At 36.4% G+C, this 22,194-nt stretch overlaps 2 protein-coding genes across 2 annotated transcripts in view; one reads left to right on the top strand and one right to left on the bottom strand.

Moving 5' to 3' along the window:
- Nucleotides 1–744: 744 nt before the first annotated feature.
- Nucleotides 745–14,195, bottom strand: LOC129257242 (ras-related protein Rab-43-like). The gene is made up of 3 exons (XM_054895524.2): nucleotides 13,521–14,195; nucleotides 9,200–9,383; nucleotides 745–6,554 (listed from the first exon to the last, which is right to left on the bottom strand). Exons 1-3 carry the CDS (start codon nucleotides 13,746–13,748, stop codon nucleotides 6,304–6,306), a joined length of 663 nt encoding a protein of 220 aa, XP_054751499.2. The 5' UTR covers nucleotides 13,749–14,195; the 3' UTR covers nucleotides 745–6,303.
- A 3,463-nt stretch (nucleotides 14,196–17,658) lies between these two features.
- LOC129274037 (uncharacterized) overlaps nucleotides 17,659–22,194 on the top strand; it is a 33,013-nt gene continuing 28,477 nt past the window's right edge. The window contains exon 1 of the mRNA XM_064095973.1: nucleotides 17,659–18,877. Within this exon, the coding sequence (XP_063952043.1) occupies nucleotides 17,659–18,877 (1,219 nt within the window). The remainder of the gene's footprint in view (nucleotides 18,878–22,194) is intronic.

Raw genomic sequence — 22,194 nt, 5'->3', positions numbered from 1 at the left:
GACATAATTTGTCACAGAATTTTAGTATGTAGACTAGTACTGATAACAAATTTTTATGAAATGGTGTTTCAGTGCATGTTGAATGAAGTTCGGCACCAAGACGGCTTTAATAGGATCATACCACCAATTTAGTCACCTATAGTAAGTATTGAAGTGAAAACTTGGCTTAAAAGTTTGTCAATTTGTGTTTAATTGAATTCAAGGGCCCTATTGCACAAAAACTTAGTATAAATGATGACTGCTTTAATATTATTAAATCTATCATGGTAACATGCAGCTAATCCAAACAACTGTTTTCATGGTAATACCACTGCAGAGATGCCAACCGTTACGGATTCGCCGTATTTGTTCCGATTTTGTTCCTCCAATTACGGTGTTACGGCAACAATAAAAAGGTTACGGAAAAAACAACTACAATACATGTGTATTGTGTATTGCTTTGCTGTGCATGTGTATATATGCGTGTATTGTGTATTGTGCATGTATATGCGTGTATTGTGTATACATGTATCGTGCATGCAGCGTGTGTGGCCAACATCAAACCAACGGGAGTTTCTCTACTGAGATTTCTATTGCAAGCGCCTCCGCGCGCTGCTGCTGAATACACAGTGAAGTGCGGAGTGCAAGCCGCGGTTCATGCATGCACAATGTCAATGGCGATTGGGTGGTTGAGCGTATAAACGATGCTACTTCGCGGGATGTTCCTGAGAAACTCCCATTTGTTCCTGACAAATATGGTAAATATTCCTAGACAACCATCCCTTTAGGTTGGCATCTCTGCCACTGATGTCAATTTACCATAGTTAATAAAATAATTCGCACAGTAAGACTTGTGTACTAAATGATTTGAGTTGATCATTACAAGAAGAAAAATATAAGAAATTTTGTCCCATTCATTACAAGGCTGAATTTCGATTTCTATAAAATAATTAGAGCTAAATGAAGTTTATACTTTTTCTGCTAAAGTAAGTTCTCACAAAACTGATACCATAAATTTTGTTCTGGAGCTAAGACAGCCAGGATTTAATTCTAATCTCAGACCAGCTGACAACACTAGTTGATAGCCCTGTAATAGCTAGGTGAAAACACCCCCCCCCCCCCTCGGGGAAAAAAATTATAGAAGTATGAATGAATTTAAGTATTCACACTTGGGCCTGTATTCTGATAGCAAGTTTAACTTAAACTCAGGTTTAAAGTTGTGGTTTAAGTATGGGAAGCCAAAAGTATCAAATTTTTTATTAAGTTGTATGTTTCTTATGTTTACTTTGCTCTTTCCTGATTCATCGATGGTGAAGACAATTATCTATTTATACTTCCTAGACAATTCTGAATGATTTGAGAGCTAAATGAGCTGAAGTATGATATCTCTACTGTTAGTGATTTATGTAACAATTGGCTATCCATACTTAAACCACAACTTTAAACCTGGGTTTAAGCTAAACCTGCTATCAGAATACGGGCCTTGTGGTGTTTACAATGAAGTAAATACTTTAAAAGCGTTACTACACATATACCAGATACATTTTGTTTAGAATGCAAAATAAGAATAAATGTTGAAATACCAAAATACATGTATAAACAATGACAGAAACACAATCTAGAATAATTGTGGCATAGAATACATTACAGATTCTTACACATTCTCTTATAACAGGGTATGATGACAAACATTTTGTGTGTGTGTGTTTTCATTCATATGTAAAAGCCTATAAAACTGGAAGACAAAATCTAACATGCAATGTAGTTGTGCTTTTTGTATCTGTTTTTTTTTAAATCTATAACAAGCATTTCAGTAGCCTGTTTTTGTTTTTTTTATCTATAACACAAACGTTTCAGTAGCCTTGGTTTAATTCAAGTTTATGTCTTTACATGTATAAATGAATCTACATCAACATTCTGCCATACTACATGTACATAGTACTGACAACACAATATGCGTCTGAACTTCAAAACCCAATTCATTTTACAAGAGATGAATCCATAGGAAAAAAGGATAAGTTGACCTATGGAAAGTAATTATATCCAAAGTAAAGACCAACATCAGAGGATTTTTTTTCAATGCTTTGTCTCCATTTTCCACAGTTTGTTCCACTTTGAAACATGTTACTTTTAATAAATATCATATCACTGCTTTTGACTTAAGATATCATTTGAGAAAAAAACTGCAAAAACCTGTAATGCCCACCTGAATCATAGAATATCAACTATTTACTGGCAAGACTGTACACATTATACAGATTCAAGTATTCAGCCTTATTATCTACATCAGATTTTCACACAATATTATTTTTCATAACCTTTGAAATAACTGTATACGAGCAAATGTCACACATCACATTTACAACAATGCGGAATAGACATTCAGATGACTTTTTTTTGTTATAGCAAAGGCGAGTTTAAAATGAGTAAGAAAGCTCATGATTTATTCATGAGCTTCATTACTTGGAGGAAATGATACATGTATGATAGCAATAAATTTGCTATTAAATAAATCACCAATTCAAACTATCATATTGTGTTCAATATTAGGAAAATATTTACATCAGGTTTAAACTGGGTTTATCACTTCACTTCAAACTTATGTAATTTTGTACCATTGTTCGCCAAATCAAAAAGATCTCAGTAAAGCATGTTGGAATATCACTGTTAAACATAATTGCATCATATAAATAGCTGGTAGACTGTAAGAATTGTCACATACTTCCACATTCTAGACTTGTCTACTCATCTATTCATTAAAAGTTCAATATAAAAAAAAAATCAATACGTGATATGAAATCCACATTTTCTGAGACGTATAAGAAGTAAAAGCAAAATACATGTGAAGATTTAAAAAAAAGAGATGTCTTGATCCTCACACAAATTAATTAAAGTTACAGTATATAATGGATAACTTGTCATGAACAGAAGTGAAGACAAATTATTATGTTTCAAAATTACAATAAACTCATACATTGCCACTGGATTATGCATTCTGCACTCTGCTAACTTTCTTGAAAAAAAATTCTATCATTTAATGGCACAGCTTAGTAGATTTTTAATACAAAGGTTGAATTGTATATTACAACCCTTGCATGACAGAAGGTAGTTTCAAAAATGTGGAGTAAATTGCGATGCGATACCAGGAAAATTATTACCTGTAAACCACAAACCTCAAGACTGCTGCCATAAAAGGGTTTTACAATAAAGCATAAAACAGTACAGAACTTGAAATTATTTACTCACAAATGATAAATCACAAGATGAACCAATCAACATCTGTACAATCACAATATTGAATACCTGAGCAAGGAAAATTTACCAAGAAAATGTCACAATATCGAGAGAAGGCAACATGCTGAAATGTTCAATCAAGGTAGAATAAAGAAGCTACTCAACTATTGCTATGAATCTACCAGTTTTATTTCTATATTTGGTTTTAGGGAAGTCCATCTTCAACTTAAGTTCATTTCTAATGGTTTCATCTCTAAGCAAATGGAAATTCAACTGTACACTACCAAATCCCATCACTATCAAATCATGGAGATCTATCTGGTATCTCTATCATCAACCTGTATATGGTGCAACCTTGTTCAAAACCAGTGAATAATTATAAAATCATACTAAATGGCTGGGGTTTTTTAACAGGTTTGTACTGCAAGTTCCCTGTCAACTCCAGAATTCTGTAATTCTCAAAGGTTTGTACCTGGATAACAAGGTTCCATTATAAGGGATCCTGATCAAGTGTATCATACTTTGTAGAAGTGAGTAATCTCATAGATCCTTGACAGGAGTTGCCCTAACAATCTGAGCAATAATATTACAAAGTTTTAGTCAGCTGGGACACTCAACAACAACAACTAATCTAAATTTAAATTACTTGCCATTTATAGTTATAGACCACAAATAACTCCTAAGAAAATAAATGGAGCTTTGAGGAGAAAGAAAAAGTATTTAATCCATCAGTAATGTTTGAAATTTTGAAATCATTATATATTTTATTAAAAATGTTGGGTAGGCTTACATGTAAAAATAAAACCCTGTCATGAACCAAACTCTTGGCAAGCAATATCCTAAAGATAATTAGATATGTGAAGATGGTCAATGTAAAACATTTTCATGAATCACTAACAATTAAGTACTACAAAATTAATCAATCATTAAAATTGTATACATAAACTTCCTTTTACAAATGGGAATGATAAAATGATACAAATGTTAGCACACGCAAACAATAGAACATGATTAATCAACTATAAATAGATTCTGGCTCATATGACTATATTCAGTATATTATACCATTAATATGATTAACAAGCCATTTCTTACATGTTGACACTGCCAAACATTTTTAAAACATGTCTTTTAACTACGATTTACATGAAGAGAATAAGTTTGTTTTCAATTAGCACAGATCAGTGAATGCAATGAAGGCAAAATAAAAAGGAATAATTATGCAAACTATCAATATCAATCACAATTTAGCAACTAGAGGAAATTACACAAATATACAATTGTAACATTCATTTAAAAAAAAATCTTGAGTTTCAACAAAAGCAGTGTTTCTGGAATATGTTTCTTATAGCTGTTTAGAAAGTTATGCATGACTATACACACGACTGTTGATCTGTTCTTAGATGTGGCATCACATTCAATAATTTACATAAATTTTTCAAAATTTGATTAGAATTATCCCTATTTTTATTGCTTACTCTGTCTCTTTTGAAATGTTATCAGTCTCCAACATGTAAACTGTATCTAGTAGAGTAATCGTAAATTGCTTTATTAGGAGGAAAATGTGTTGTAACAAATACTCAATGATCTGGACTGGACTATACGAAATGCACCCTCAAAATGTCAAAACAGAAAAACATGAATATTTTATTTAGCACAAGAAAAAAGGTTAAGAGTCATGTAAAGTTGTGCAGAAAACAGTTTTATGAAACACCATCCGGAGTTTATTTCACTGAATTATTATCCAAATTCATATTTCAAAATGATTTATATCTCTCTTTTAGTGACAAAAGAGTATGAAAGAGAGCATCATACAAATCTGTCCTATTCTATTGTCTGACATAAAAGTAAATAATGTTCCTAAGATATTGATCTATAATAGTGATCAAATTTTAAATGGTACTAGATGCTGAAGAAACTTTTGCTCATTAAAATCAGTCAGTCATGTATATGAAGCAATAACCAAAACAACATTACATTTCAGTCTATTTTTGGCACCTCAATAGCAACCAAGTTTCAACTACCAGTGACACTTAATGAATTCATTGTGGTTACCCTGTCAAGCAATTTCAGCAAAAGTGAAATAATACATTTTGTAAAGTCAAGCTCTTGCTTGACATGCAATATGTGTAGCTATAATCATTTACATTAAATGATGACCAGGACACAAATCATTGGCTAGGAAGTATGAGGTGCGAATGAATCTCAAATTTTCAATATTAGTTTCCCTATAATTCCAATCTCAAGAATAAAATCAACAATTGCCTACCCTGTGAGAGTACGAATACTAAATTGAAACTTGAGTAATTTTGACCTCAAGATACTTATTGCAAGATGTAGTTTTCAACTCTTGAAACTGGTATCAGTAGTTGGGGTAATTTTGATGCATTTCAATTCTTTGCCAAAAATTTGAATAATTTATACCATGGCCCGAGCTTACAAAGGGTTGGGATAGATGCAAATCAAATTCAATTTTGAGACTAATCTCAGTTGGATTTTGATTTAAATCCATCACAACTCTTTGGAAGAATGGTCAAAGGTAGTGACTTACTCACAGTTAAAATCAATTTGTCAATTTTCTGAGAATTTGATTGGTCTACAGTTTTCAAGAAATTGATTTTGGATAACAATGAATCACCTCAACTATTTTGAGTAGATGCAAGCAATCACTGATTCTCTTTCATGCTCTCTCTCACACACGCTCACTTTATGTTGACCTGATATTACTGTTTGAAGAGAGTCTGATCATGATTTGGAAGCACTATTACAACATAATTCTAAATGTTACACTTCTTGTTAAGAAGTGCAAAACAATTTCATAGGAAAAACAGTTGACATTCAACAAAGACTGCATCAATTTGTGAAAACTGTTGAACAATTCACACATTTCTACTAACCTCATCTAGGGCATAGGGATAGCATGAACCATACACAGGTCAAAGTAACATGGACAAAAAATTCAATAAAATAATCATTAAATATATATATATTTCTTTTTAATCAATGTACAAAAATTTAGAAAGAAGTGCCTTGGACTAGGCAACGGAGTGTGTTCTTTCTAATCTAAAAAAGGAGAGAGGTAGAACGCTGCTATCCACAACAATTCCATCCATCCACTCGTCTTGTGTTGAGAGAAAGCTTACTGGTTTCCCCTGTTGCTAGGGAGGATTCTCCGCCATGACGACGTTTGAGTTCCTGGCCCAGTTTCCCAAAGGTTTCATCAATGTTGGTGGAGTCCTTAGCAGAGACTTCTATACATCCCAGCATACCATGATGGGTGGCCAAAGCCTTGGCATCCTCATAGTCTACTTCTCTTATATGCTCCAAGTCTTTCTTATTGCCTGCATGTGTATGAAAGATGAAAGAAATTATAGAAGGCAAAAAAGAGAAGAAGTTAAAAACAGGAAATAGCAAATATTGCTTATAAAAATGTTACAAAAACCCATGATATTCAATGATTGAAACCATACAAAAATCTGTAAAAACAAATAATTCTGGGGTGGTAATCTCCTATAGTATCTTTTATCTTATCTCAGTATGATAATAGCTCCCTAATATTACCTCAAATTTGCAATCAGATATTGTCTTATATCTTTTAAGAAGGCCCATATCTTATCTCTGACACGCCCAATCTTCTATCGTTAAAAACATATTCCTAGGCTGTCAATCAATAGAAGTGTCCCTTATGGCATGTCATCTTTGAAAATATTAATCACCTCGAATGAGACCATTGAATGTTGAAAATGTAAGATCTAGTAATGATCTAGTAAGATCTAGTAATGTCCACTCGTACAGAACTAGAAACTCGGTGCAGAATGGTGTAGTGGTACCGCTGGAAAAAAGGCCTTTTCTTACAGTGCTGCCATTCTTTGGAATCAGCTGGATAGTGGTACCCATAGTGCAGTTTTGAGGCAATCCTTTGCTACATCTTATTGGAGAGCGAGAAACTACTAAATTAAAAATAACTACCCCTATCTGACTGGTTCCAGGGACGAGCAATCAAGTAAACACAAAATTAATCAATAAACATATGATCATCTAGTGAATATAATTACTTATATGGATTTGCATATATGCACAATATACATATTGACTTTTGTTCTACATACACACATGTATTTCAGTATGTCTGTGTGTATTTCCTGCAGGTTGCTTGTCTCTTTGAACATATTTTCTTCCTTGTTTAATACTTTTTCATTGTATGTATGTATTTGTTACTTGTATGCAGGGCCCCCAAGAAAAATAGTGCTTAGTCCACTGACAGGGTTACCCTGTGTAAACAAAACAAAATAAATAAATAAAAGTCTGTGAATCCATCTCTGTGTCCCTAAAATAGTCTTATCTTCAGAACAAACCTCTCATAAAATAAGATGTTCATGGGTCAAGCAGGGAATAATTATTTTGACCAACAAAAAGTGTATTCAACATTGAATAGCCTACCTGTAAATAGTTGCCTTCACAGTTAATATTTAACACAATATTCAGAATACCTATCATCTTTAGATTTTATCTTATGCACAGGGATATAAACTGATTCCCAATACCATAATACAGAAATATGGAATCAATAGCAAATGGACAGGCCTATCCAGGAGCACTAACCCGTCCATCCTGTATAACAAGAGGGAAAATGAAGGTTTGTATTGAAAGCCTTTCTACTCATCTAAACTGCATCATCTAAATAGAAATGAATATGAGGACCTCATGAGGCAAGGAGAAGATGCAGGATAAAATCTTTTCCATGGGATGTAATATCCAGAGGATTCACCAGCCTGAGGAAATGTTTTTGATAACTTGGCTTGACAATCTGAGACATGCAAAAGCAGCACTGGACCTCATCACAAGAGAAGCGCTTCAAGCCATCCACACACTATGGTTAGTAAGACATAACAAGGTATTTGTTAACTGTTAACTGATCACAAGAGTCAAGACTCAACATTCCCCCAGCAGAAGAAATCTTGCTGGACACTACACTCTAACCAACCAAGACTTAAAGGCTGGGTTCATCACCTTGTGACCAATCTTTCCCTTAATAGAAATGGAACATCCTTCAACATCTACAGTGTACATATCCTATCCTGTGTTTTCGAGTCTATGGTACACAGGGTAAATTAGGGACAAGGACATGGCACTTTTGGTGTATTACACCGTTCCCAGCATTTCAGACAACAAATAAATAAAACTAAGAACTTGAATGTCCTGCATGTCCTGACAGTCAATGCAGCTCAACCCACCATCGCCCATCTTCAGTGGACTCATCAGAAGGTAATCAGGACTCACATGTAACCTGCATTTTACATTGATGCTGATCAAACCAGGAAGCTGCCATACCAGGTCTTGTATTTCAACCTTAAATAGTTAATATCAAACTCATTAGGCCTAAGGCTTTGATAAAGTTACTTATGTGAATATTATCATCAGACATAACAAACTTACAAAAGTGTAAGGGCTATTCAAAATCTATGTAAAGATTCTTTGTGAAAATTCGAATTTTGAACTTTTGGATATCTCGCATTCTCTCCTGAAAAAGGGGCCTTGGAAAACTAATATTGCAAATTTGTTGATTGGAGCAGAAAGCTACAGCCAAAGATTATATTCTGAAATTTCATGCTTTACAACTGTTTTTATGAAAAATTGATAAATAAATTATGACAAATACTTTAATTTTGATTGAGCCACTAACCAAAATAAATTTTCATGTAAAATCACAAAATGTGTGCATCAAAAATTGTTTATTTCATATCATCCACTCTAAAACAGAATAGTGACCAACACTTTATGGGGGATTACCAAAACTTAAGAGGTTTATCTGTCCACCGTAGTTGTGTTTTCTGTAGTTGAAAATATTGTTTGAAAAAATAAAATATACTACATTCCTCTAAAGGAGGACACTCTTGAAACCAATAGGAAATTATATTCATGAGAATAGTGGGTTTTTTCTCTCTCCTGGAAAATGGGAGGAGTGGGATGAAAAATGTAAACCTACCTAACAATATACAGATAACACTGCCTCCAGCATATTTTTGGACATCTTCTATCCACCGAGGTACATTGCAGAATGTCTCTTTCTTTGTGATGTCATAGGCGATGATGACCCCATTTGCACTTCGGTAGTAGCTCTGTGTTATTGTACGGAATCGTTCCTGTCCAGCAGTATCCCACACTTGAAGCTGAGCAAAGAAATTAAAAATAAGAACTGATTATTTCCATACCATTTACATTTAATAATTTGCATACACCACCATGAACACAAGTACATACACTGATCTTACACCTGTCTTATATGTTATAGAACTAGCACATCAATGATGTGGTGCTCATCCGGCATCTTGCAACAAAATTTAACAAAATTTTTAATATATTAGCCCAGTTGACACTGTACTAGTGAATTATATTGGTGACATAAATTGAGAAAACAGAATTGAAATTGATGAGGAAATGACAGAGAAGAAGCAAGTTTTAAGATTTATGAATAAATTTTGTATAAATTAGCATAAATAATTCTAAATTTTGTGTAGAACCTTGGTGAACCTCATGTAGCTCTCGGATGGAAAAAAAAATCAAAATCGGTCAACAAATACATTTAAATAAGAAGCATTTTTTTGTGAGTTTTGAAAAATGTGCATAAATTAGCATATTTAATGAGTTTCCAAATTCTCTGTAGAAGTTTTGTATACTCACCTAGAGCTATCATATATAAAATTTAAAAAAAGATCAACAAATGAAGAAGAAAAAGCATTTTTTAAACCTAGCAGCACCTTCAATTCTTTCAAATTGTGTGAAAGATGACAAAAACATAATCTCAAAAAGTTGAAATTTCTATAAGTGCATGGCTCCATCATGACCAATGTTGCAGAAATGGTCAAAATTGAAGTTTGCTGGAAATTTTTGTCACTGTCATATGGTAATTCCCACAATATTCACAAACACACACCCCACTTTTCAGACCTGAAACACCATCGACAAAGACATAATCACAAAATCAAGTCGCACAAGTGCTTAAAAGTTGAGTACATAACTCGATGTCTTTCGTTTTGGAATTCTTGCAAAGGAGATATCAAAATGGTCCGTGCTGAAAATATATCTAAATAAATAGAGTAAAATTTACAGAGCAAAATGCTGAAAATTTCATCAAAATCGGATAACAAATAATGAAGTTATTGAATTTCAAACTTTATCAATATTTTGAGAAAATGGTTATATGCACTTCGTCATGAATATTCATTAAGTGGGCTGATGATGTCACATCCCCACTTTCCTTTTTCTTATGCTATTACATGAAATCATAAATGCTTCATTTTTTCATACATGCGTAAATGATGTGTCTCCATTATGATGAATATCATGAAATAAGTTGCGGCAATAAATAATGCACTTAAGCAGTTGTCAATCCAATTGTTTTAGTTCTTGGTAGAAAATTTTTGAATAAACCTAATTTCATATTCATACAAAAGAACAAGTGGGGATATGACATCATCAACCCATCTAATGAATATTCATAAAGACACCGGAATAATGCAAATCTTTAAAATTCAATAACTTTGTTATTTGTTATCCGATTTTGATCAAATTTTCAGCATTTTGCTTTGTGAATTTTACTCTATTTATTGGGGATATAAATATTTCAAGCCTGGACCATCCCTTTAAATCATCTATGTATCAGTGTAGTCACAAACCTAACTTTCTTGGATTTTCTGTTTAACTTGGTACTTATGCCAGAATGTTGAGAGGACACCGAGTTATAAACACAAACATTGTCAAAGTATGGCCTGAAATATTTGTGTACAGTTAACTAATATAATGATTTTGAATTAATTCTGCATTAAATAATGAAGGACACCAATTATAAATGCAAACATAACCATTTCATTTCAGCAAACCAACCATTTGAACTTTAATGATGCCAATTTGCTACATAGAGAGTGATTTTCGTGCATAGCTCAGGACGTAACAACAGTACAAACACAAATTGCTCTCCAAATCTTAATACACACCATGCCACACCAAAGACAAGGCTAATTTCTGTATAATTAGTCCTGAATTACCAACTTCATATTTCAAAAGTCATTTGAAAAATATCTACCCCTAATTTCAAAATTTCTGCACTCTGTTTAGGTTCATAACAAAAGGCACCAAAAGCTTTGATGCCCTAGGTTTGAACACAACCTTAACAGGATGCAAAACTGAAAAAATCAGAAGTTTTAATAAAAGAAATAATGATTAAACCACTTCATGAAACTCATGTTTGTGTGCATAACCCTAGTTTGCAGGACACTACATTAACATCGAACGCTACCATGTGCAACCATCTTGCATGGTAGGCTGAAAACTTTTACTGATTTTTAGTTGAGTGCCTAAGTGCATTGCCGAATGGTGACACATTTTGAGAACAAAATATTTTCATAAAAAAATAATGTGTTTGTGTTCATAACGTCAGGACACTAAAAATTATGCAATATTTTTTAACAATAAATTACACATCCCCCAAACCCTGATTAAAAAAAATTTCATTGAAACTCTTTTGTCACTTACTAGAACTGTCCGAATCGGTAAAAAAAAATTATTAATCTATTATTTTAATGATTTGAGACCAAGACATATCTGGGCTGGGTGGTAGGACAGCAAGAGTTATGTACACAAACACATATTTTGACATGAAATATATATTTTCAAGAAGTCAATAACACAAAAGAAACAAATCAGACATACATTACTGACACTCCCTTATAATTCTATCAGCATTTTGATAACAAAAATGATATATTTCTGACAGTTATGACCAAATCTAAATAATGCTACATGTATCTCTAGTGCAACATTTCAATTCTCAAAAAAAGGCTAATTTTTTGCTATAAAAATTCAAGAAAAAATCAAGAAAAGAAGGTGGGCTGTAATTTCAGCTTCTCGTATAATATATCTTCTTTTTTTTCTTCATTTTTTATATATGTGATGATTTGAATTGTCCCAAGTCAGGAGTATCCATGATTGGAGCCATGCACATAACAAATCTGAGAAGTACAATAAATGCTGAACTTTATTCAATATCCATGTCATTTTGACCAAATTTTGTAAGCTTGTAGAGGAAAGCGGTGTAAAAATAGGGGTTCATGTGCTTGTTTTCAAACTATCAGCACTTTTGTTGTAGCAAGTGTGCTATTTAACACACCAAACATGCACCAAAGGTTTCATATCTATTAGGGATGTTATCGATAACGTCTTTATCGATAGTCCTGTCGATAATCGCTTGTTTTTGCCACTTAGCGACATCGATAACCTTTCTCTCTTTGTTGATAATACCTGCTATTATTTAGGGACACAGTGATTTTCTGCGATTTCACAGAATTCACAGAAACGGCCCTTTGAAAGTGGTGTTTCAAACTTTTCATCAAACTGCACAGAACAGCAACAGAAACAGGGTTGTTGATTTTTTTGATTTTTTTATCCGTATTGTGGGTGAAGAACAATAGAAAACAAGATGGCGGCGTAAACATCGGGCAAGTCTCTTCCGTCTATTCATGATATTTTCCTCATTTTTTTTGATGAATTCTTGTCTAGAAATAAAATCCATAGCGTAGAAATGTCGGAAATGAAGTTGTATCCCATGTACATGATTTAGGGCTAGATCTTTTAGAAAGAAAGTAGAAATCTCGGGGGCGAAAGTTTCAGGTTTTTTGGTGGTACACGCAAAAGTATAGGAAGGAAGACCTGGCTTCGTATGAGAGTAACCTTACGTTAGTAAAATGATTTTTACTCTCTAGAAGCCTCCTGGCTAAGTGCATGGAGCCAATGGAGTTCAGCGGAACAAAAAAGGTCAACATAACAGAGACCGAAGCTTTCGGTCTAATTAATCACCTGTTCATCCATTGTGACGTTAATGCGCATAAATATGCGCAGATCATGATGAGCACAAACATAACTGTAGAACGTCCTTAAATCCCCGAATAGTGACAGTGTGTGATTGGGTCGCAATCATGATCATACCATGGCCTGGGGCACCACATTTTTGTTCAATCTGAATTCATTGGCCAAGCCCAAGGCCAAGGTTATTTAAACTAAAGGAAAATCATATTTCTCTCAAAATTTTATGTTTTCGATACACTTGCTCATTGAATATAAGGAACATTATCAACTTTTTTGTGGAGTAGACCTCAATTTATGTTAAATCCTAAGTAGACTTATTTTTTGTGCGCAAAGCCGCAGATGGGCAGATGCATATGGAGCCCCCGGCCCCCTTCATTAATCTGCACCAGTTGCAACCTTCTGAACGGTCCGACGTGCTTAGTTTTGTGTACGGAAATATAACCTACCTTCACTTTCTTGCCATCAATATTTAGGGTTTTCATTGTAAAATCAACTCCAATCGTGCTATGCTGTTTCTCTAAAAATGTTCCAGACTTGAATCGTTGGACTACACATGTTTTTCCTACTCCTGCGTCACCGATAAGGACTATTTTGAAGAGGTAGTCGAACGACTCGTCAGAACTGTCTACGTAAGACATCGCAGAGTTCTTGCAATTCGGTAAACACGATAACATAAAAGTGGTAAAAGCTGCGTTTTGTGAGAAATTATAGACACTAAGCAGCACTTTCTTCGTGTCTTTTTTCTTTAAATATTATGAAAAGTACATGTGATGAAGAAATACAAGGCTTTGAGAAGTAGTCTGTGCATCTCCAAAGGCTGGCAGAGGGCAGAGAAATCACTGGACAATCGAATCTTGGTCTTGGTGATACGTGTTCATTCATTCGTCAAACAATAAACGTGGAGTTCGAGTTGTCGCTTCGAAGTCCGGTCCAACTCCAGTACGGACCGCACCACTGATCTCTGTTTGCATTGCTGCCCGGGCATTGCTGTTGTCTGTTTGAGGTTGCATGTGGAATTGAATACAAACTAATTACACCTTGCTATTTCATATTCTATACATGTAAAAATACGAATTCCCCGACGAATTCTCAACTTTCTAGAGGCTACACGGGGCAAGACTGAGAAAAAAGGACGAAATCTATGATGCGTGACGGATTAATCATTGGTCCGTGAGGGGATAGTAAATGTGCCACGCCCACATTAGCATTGGTGTCGTTTTGTTGTGATGACCAAGGAGTGCCAGACTCCTTGGTTGTGACAAAAAGTTCACCAACGTAAAAAGCCCGTACATAAAACCTAGCCAGCGGGCATCATTTGGCCACAACATTCAGTAGGCCTTTCATTTCCCGGGTTTCATTCATTCAAAATCCTAAACACTGTATTTCCATCTGAATTCCTTTCACTTAGTCATTGTATGAATTGTAGACCTTTATTTTTCCCATGTGAAATAATTTCATTCAAGTAGATTTAGACTGATTTTATGGCACATATGTTAATATATATATATATTTATATATACCCCCCCCCCCTTGGCAGCGCAATAAATGGGGAAAGGTAAGAAAAAGAAAAGAAAATGGAAGGAGGGGTGAAAAAGAAGAGGCTCGGATCGCCTGTTGAGTGAGATAATAATAATTTAACGGAGCTAAATATCTCCATATGCACCGATTATGCTGCTCGCACTTTTAGTTGTCATTATTTTGTTTTAGCTAAGATGCGCATTCTGTTCTTGATTACAAAAGAAGTGCTGAATAATAATGATAATAGATGCTTATATAGCGCATAATACTTTTACTTACTTTTACTTTTATCCAACGATGCTTGTAGGACTATGCCTGTTCATCGATCCAAGGGAATAAACAGTATGCTCCACACTATCAGTTTCAATTAGTTGCATGTGGCAAGTAGTAGCATGTGGCAAGTAGTTGCAAATGGCAAGTAGTTACGTATGGCAAGATATAAAATCCATTACTCAAAGTCGTAAACAAAAGCTATATCCTTCCAGTGATTATCAAGTCGACAGAATCTCTATGCGCTTTACAAAAGAGGTAATTAAGTCGAATACAGGTATACTTAGAAAAAAATACATAAATACTAAATGAAAAATTAACAAAACATTGTAACATACCTTTCATGAGAACAAGTACGTTTTTAAATTTTTTAGAAAGGTGGAAGTACATGTGATGGCCCTCAGAGTATTGGGTAGTTTATTCCACAGTACACACTGGTACAGGTGCTGCTGACTGAAAGGCACGACCACCAAACGAACAAGTTTTAGACGTTGGTACAGTTAATAAATTCTGGCTAGAAGAGCATGCAGAGATTTCTTTGTGGGACATATTCAGTAATCAGATCATACAGGTACAATGGGGACTTACTAACTAATGTTTTATGATATATTGCTAGAATCTTGAAAACAATTCTCTTCTGTACAGGCAACCAATGCAAGTGCGACAACAAGGGTGTAATGGGATCTTTACCTTTAGCACGCTTGATAAGTCTGGATGCGCTGTTATACATTCAACACGTGATTTTCCACTTAACTGTGATTGGATACACAAGTTTTGTCGGTGGTCATTGGATTCATTGCAATCCCGCACGAAAATTGCACAATTTCCACTCCCAGGGGAGCATTCCTTCCATTCATTACAGCCTCATAATTGCGCTGGCAAATTCAAACATACAATAACTTTCGCATCCTGCCAGAAACCCATTTAGCACCTGGGTCGAGAGTGGCAAAGTGTGGATTAACGCCTTGCCAAGGGACGCTAGACCGCGGTGGGATTCGAACACACGACGCTCTGTTTACAAGGCAAGAGTCAGAACGGTCAGAACCACTACACCACGGCTCTTGATGTTAGACATAGGGACGCCAAGGCGCCGAATTGATGTTAAACCTAGGGGGGGGGGCGCTGAATTGATGTTCGACCAGGGGGTGGGGGCGAATTGATGTTCGACAAAGGGGCTCCAAATTGATGTTAAACCTAGGGGACACCAAATCGATGGTCGACCTAGGGGCGCCGAATCGATGTTCGAAATGGGGGGGGGGGGGCGAATTGATGTTTGACATATGGGGGCTCCGAATTAATGTTTGACCTAGGAGCATCAAATTGATGTTCAACCAAGGGGGGGGGGGGGCGCCGAATTAATGTTTCACCTAGGGGCACCAAATTGATGTTCCACCTTAGGAGGCGCCGGATTGATTTGTATTTGTATTTTTATTCATTTAAACAAATAAAACATACAAAGTAAATGATGCCATTTGACATAATAAAAGGTTATAAAACCCCGTACAAGTTTGAATAAAAAATATAATTACAAAAAGTAGCATCAAGATAAAAAACATCAGTTTAATAATCGAAAAATAAAGTACATTACTTTAATGTACAAAAATAATGTACATTACCATAGAAAAGAACATAAACCTAGGGGGCGACGAATTGATTGATGTTCGACATGGGAGAAGGCGCGAAATTAATATTCAACCTAGGGGGGGCCGATATTCAACCTAGGGGGCACCGAATTGATGGTCAACATAGGGGAGCCGAATTAATGCTAAACCTAGGGGGGCGCCGAATTGATGTTTGACATAGGGGGGGGGGGGTGGGCGTCGAATAAATGTTCGACCTAGGGGGCGCCAAATTAATTGACAAATATAAAGTTAACTTATATAGTGTGCTCAAATTTCACAGGACACTAAAAAAAATAACTTTCATTTGCAATTTTTCATTTCTACCATAAGTGCTTCCTCTCCTGTGACACTAGGCCCGTATGACCTACATGTTTCATGGGCGTCAGTCCAAGCTTGACCGGGGGGGGGGCACCGAATACCTTTTCACCTTTCCGGCTATTTTACTACATCATTATACTGCTATAGCCCCATACCATCTCCAAGGGCGTAGGCTGTGAGGCACGGGGTGCACGTGCGCCCTCCCACTGAGGTATAATATTAATTCGGCGCACCCCCCCCCCGATGTCAAACATTAAATCGACGCACCTAGGTATATATCAATTCGGCGCCTCCCCCCCCCCCCCCACTAGGTTTAACATCAATTCGGTGCCTTGACGTCCCTATGTCTAACATCAATTAATTCGGTGTCCCTTGGTCGAACATCCATTCGCCCCCCTAGCTTGGACATCAATTCACCCCCCTGTCGAACATCAATTCGGCGCCCCTAGGTTCAACATCAATGCCGCGCCCCCTAGGTTTATTATCGATGTTCGACATGGGGGATATCGAATTGACGTTTAACCCAGGGGCGCCCAGGGTAGGCAAGAAGGCGGGCGCCGAAAAAAGGAAGGAAACAGAAAAAAGAGAGGGGGGACAAAAAGGAGGGAAAGACTAAGAAAAGGTAAAAAGGAGAGAAAGAAAGAGAGAAGGAAAAAAAGATGGAGGGAAGGGGGCGCCGAATCGATGTTCGAGATAGGGGGGTGAATCGATGTTCAATCTCGGGGGGGGGGGGCGCCGAAATGATGCTCTACCTGAGAGGTGTCGAATTGGTGTTCGACATAGGAGCGTCGAATTGTTGTTTAACTCAGAGGCGCCAAATTTATTGATGTTAGACCATGGACACAATATTGATGTAATGATTATAACAGAAACATGGCTTCGAGCAGAAGATCAAGTCGTCATCGCAGAATGCCTACCAGCTGGATATGCGGTTGTGAATGCTCCAAGACCAACAGATCCTCATGGCGGCATCGCGGTTATTTTTAAGTCTCCACTTCAACTGCAGCTGAAAATGGATGACTCTCTGACCTATTCTACATTTGAGCTAGCACATGTTGTTAGCAATGGAGGTCAATTGCATTTCTTGGTAGTCTACCGACCACCACCTTCTGTGCAGAATCAGCTCCGTACAGCAGACTTTCTTCAAGAATTTGATGATCTTACTGCTGAGATATCACGATTGGCTGGGCGAGTTCTTCTTCTTGGGGACTTTAACATTCACGTCGATAAACCTTCAAAGTCTGATGTAGCTCAGTTCCTATCCATCATAGAATCTGCTAGCTTGGTTCAACATGTCACCGGAGCTACCCATAACATGGGTCACACTTTGGACCTTGTAATGACCAGAGATGAGAGTAATCATCAAGGACAATCCTCTGCAGACATCTGTCCTACCCGTCATGGCTGCATCATTGAAGACATTGTCATTCATCATAGTCTCATGTCTGATCATCACTGCATCCGATTTGTACTCAGGTATCCTCGGCCGGTGGTGAAGAAAGTTAGGCGGACATTTAGGAACTTCAAGGAAATGGACATCGAGGGATTTAGTGAGGCACTGATTGACAAACTTAATGACTTGTCCTCGGCTGGTGATGTTGATTCAGTTCTTACTGCGTATAACACATCTGTAGCAGCCTGCGTTAATGAGTTTGCTCCTCAGAAATCAGGTCTCCGCTCCACAAGGGTTCGCAATCCTTGGTTCAACGAGGAAATCCTTACTGCGCGTCGAGAAAGAAGACGGATTGAACGGAAATGGATCAAAAGTTCTTCAGACACTGATCACACATCTTTTAAGCTAGCTAACAAGCATGTTAACGACCTCATAGATAAGGCTAAACAAAAATACTATACGGAGTTACTCTGTAAAGCCAATGTCAAAACAGTTTTTAATGTTGTTAATAATCTGCTCCACAAGAATGTTAAATTTCTCCCTGTGTATGATAATCCTCTTGATCTAGCAAATCGTTTTTCTTTGTACTTTGTCAAGAAGATAAGTGATATTCGCAATAATGTCACAAATACACCTGAACCAAGAAGTGTAGATAGTCAAGAAGTCAGTTCTGTTCATGAAAGTATGTTGAATTGTTTTGAGGTTGTCAGTGAGGATAATATCAAACGCATTGTGAGCAATATGTCTAATGCCACTTCTTTAACAGATTCTCAACCTACTTGGCTTTTGAAAAAAAATTGTCAATAGCAATATTCCTGCTCTGACCTCTATTGTAAACAGCTCATTATCATCGGGTACATTTCCAGATGGTGTTCATCAGGCTATAGTTACACCAATAATCAAGAAAAACAATCTGAATAAAGACACATTATGTAATTATAGGCCTGTTAGTAATATTTCACATATTGCTAAAGTGATAGAAAAGGTAGTATCACTTCAACTAACAGAACACGTAAATGATAATGGTTTATACGATCCAATGCAGTCAGCATATAGATCCTATTTCAGCACTGAGACAGCCCTTTTGAAATTGCAGAATGATTTTCTGTCATATTTTGATCAGCATAAGTGTGTTTTCTTAGTCTCATTGGACCTAAGTGCAGCTTTTGACACTGTGGATCATACCATATTACTGAATCGCTTAAAATCTCGATTTCGCATATCTGGTCTAGCTCTTAAATGGTTTAAGTCTTACCTGACTGGTTGGTCATCTAGGGTAAGCATAGCCGGAGAGTTGTCTGACCCGTGGGTCACTGAGTTTGGGGTACCCCAAGGGTCAGTTCTCGGGCCGATTCTGTTTAGTGTGTATATCACTCCCATCTCTGACATTATCAATAAACATGGTCTACAGTATATTTGTTATGCAGATGATGTACATCTGTATTGTTCCTTTGACCCGCGCTCTGTTGATAACATAAATAAAATACTTGAGAAAACCTCTCTTTGTATTTCAGAAATAAGTAGGTGGATGTCATCTAATTATCTCCAGCTGAATAATAGCAAAACTGAATTCATAGCTCTCTGTTCTTCTGCCCGCCATCTGCAATCAATATCACATATTCAGCTTAATGTGAATGGTCAATGCATCCCCATCTCCACTAAAACTACTGTTCTTGGAGTATGCATTGATAACATGTTCACACTGTCTGCTCAAGTAAATCAGGTTGTCCGTAATTGTAATTATCATCTCAGCAATTTGTGGAGGATTCGTAGATTCATTGATCTTAAGACATGTCACCATGCTGTGCGAGCACTTATTCTTTCTCGGTTAGATTACTGTAATAGTTTATATACTGTTTTGTCAGCTAGAGATAGACGAAAACTTGAGGTTATTCAGAATCGTGCCGCTCGATTAATTTTTGGCTTTGGATCCCGAACACCCCTACTTAAGGAACTCCACTGGCTACCTCTATTCCAACGTATTCAGTTTAAAGTCTGTTTATATGTATACAAAACTCTAAATCATCTAGCACCTGAATATCTTAATAATACCATCAAATTATACACACCCTCTCGTAATCTTCGTTCAATCACTGACACATGCAGACTTTGCATTCCCTTGTCAAAACTCTCCTCTGCCGAAAAACGGTTTGCTGTAGCAGCTGCCAAGACTTGCATGGAATACTATCCCTCTTTCAATAAGAAATGCTTCCAGTGTTCTTGGCTTCAAATCTTCCCTTAAGACATAACTTTTTCCTCAATAATTAATTTCCCTTTTTATCTTGAATATTGTAGTAATTATTGCAAATGTTAAATTGTTATTCCTACATTGTACGCGCTATGGTACTTTTTGTTTTTAGCGCCTCTAAATACCCATTATTATTATTATTATTATGGACCTATTAGAGATGTACATTCAACACTATCATTTCTTTGATCGAACGAGATCTGCATCCTAGTGATTATGTGCATCGGGATGAGAACATACAAGTGTTTTGACAATAGAGACTACCAAGGCATGTCTGATTATTTGAAAATGTTTTTCTATTAACATGCTTCAGATTTGAAGCAGCAAAATTAAGAAGCAGACGATTTTTTTGACATAGAATGTTATTATTTAATCCGTACACTTCCGCATGCACAGAATGACCTCAATAACACTAAGAAATAAACGCTCTTTACACGATATGAGCCATGTATCTCTGGAATATTAGGAGGAAAATTTGAAAAATGGGGTTATAAATGATAGACAATCAATCACAATATTGCCTCTATATATCTTGAAGTATGCATATATTTTCCCAAAATAAAACACATGGAACTATAAGATTGCCAAATGTAAACTAGAACTGCACATCGATTTTCCAGGATTTAAGTGAGTCATCATCTTCTGCGCATAGAATTTGTGTAATATCAATGTCTAATCACAAACTGCTTCCTTCAACTCATGGCCTAATTGACGGCAGAACAAGGTAGGATGAAAGTATAAAAAATATGAAGAGAATGTTATTCAGAGCACAATGACGGTCACATGCTAGTGAATTTATTAATTCTTAGATGAGTGTCTATCTGTAATAGGTCCATGATTAGACATAGGAGCGTCGAATTGATGTTCAACCAAGGGGCGGGGGCGCCTAATTGATGTTCTGTCTGCTTTGGGATTTTCCTTTCTGGGTATCCACACAGGGTATATCTTCACTTTCTTCTCCTCACGAATGCTCTCTATTATCTTAGCTTTCCTCTGAAGCTTAGGGTTTCCACTCCCTGCTTTCACAATTCTCACATCATTCTTATTATCTGTATACCATCGTACATTGAGCCCTTCCGGCCACGTGACATTTCAATGTCATGGCCATTCTCACAAAGACCTCGAGCTCCCTCCAAGTCGAGCTCTGAATCTTCTCTGATTCTGACCACGTTTCCACTTCTTCCATGTCGTAACCATCGACACATCCACCAAACCCAAAATCAGATGCACCTGTAAATACAGACAGATGGCAATGTAATGATGACTGCATGGGCGCAACGTTTAAGCGATCTATAATATCCTTCCAGAACATTAGTTCTGTCATAACGTCTGGGGTAATTAGCACTGACGTATTCCAACTTGCTCTTGTATTAATACAATTAAAACTACTCCTAGTTCTCAGTTGCGCTCAGGGACCCATAACTGTGTACAATCATGACAATCATTTCCGTTACGCGGGCTAGAAATCTAACGGATACAACCGGGTTCAAATTGACTTCAGCTATAAAATCTGATACTGAAGTCTTGAGTTCCTCAACCCGATTGACCGTTATGCTAACCTGGAAACTATGGAAGTCCCAGTCTAAGCTCAACCATTTTGCCTGTGGTTTAGGCTCCCAGTCACATTTCTCGTTTACCAACAAGAAACCTAATTTTCTCAATTCCAATTGCACAATCTCACTAAACGACTTTGCCTCTTGCAAACTATCAAGACCTGCTATGCCATCATCAAGAAACATTATAGCCTCATG

Source organism: Lytechinus pictus, chromosome 3, assembly GCF_037042905.1.
Source record: "Lytechinus pictus isolate F3 Inbred chromosome 3, Lp3.0, whole genome shotgun sequence".
Lineage (NCBI taxonomy): Eukaryota > Metazoa > Echinodermata > Echinoidea > Temnopleuroida > Toxopneustidae > Lytechinus > Lytechinus pictus.
The sequence above is the reverse complement of the archived record's forward strand: the minus strand, read 5'-3'. Positions and strand labels throughout refer to the sequence as shown.

Bases quoted from the DNA above. Each gene is read 5' to 3' on its own strand.
- LOC129257242 (XM_054895524.2), bottom strand. From the start codon at position 13,748: ATGTTATCGTGTTTACCGAATTGCAAGAACTCTGCGATGTCTTACGTA. The intron at 9,384-13,520 runs GTAGGTTATATT...TTCTTTGCTCAG, and splicing joins TTGATGGCAAGAAAGTGAAG to CTTCAAGTGTGGGATACTGC. The intron at 6,555-9,199 runs GTAGGTTTACAT...ATACACATGCAG, and splicing joins TGTTATCTGTATATTGTTAG to GCAATAAGAAAGACTTGGAG.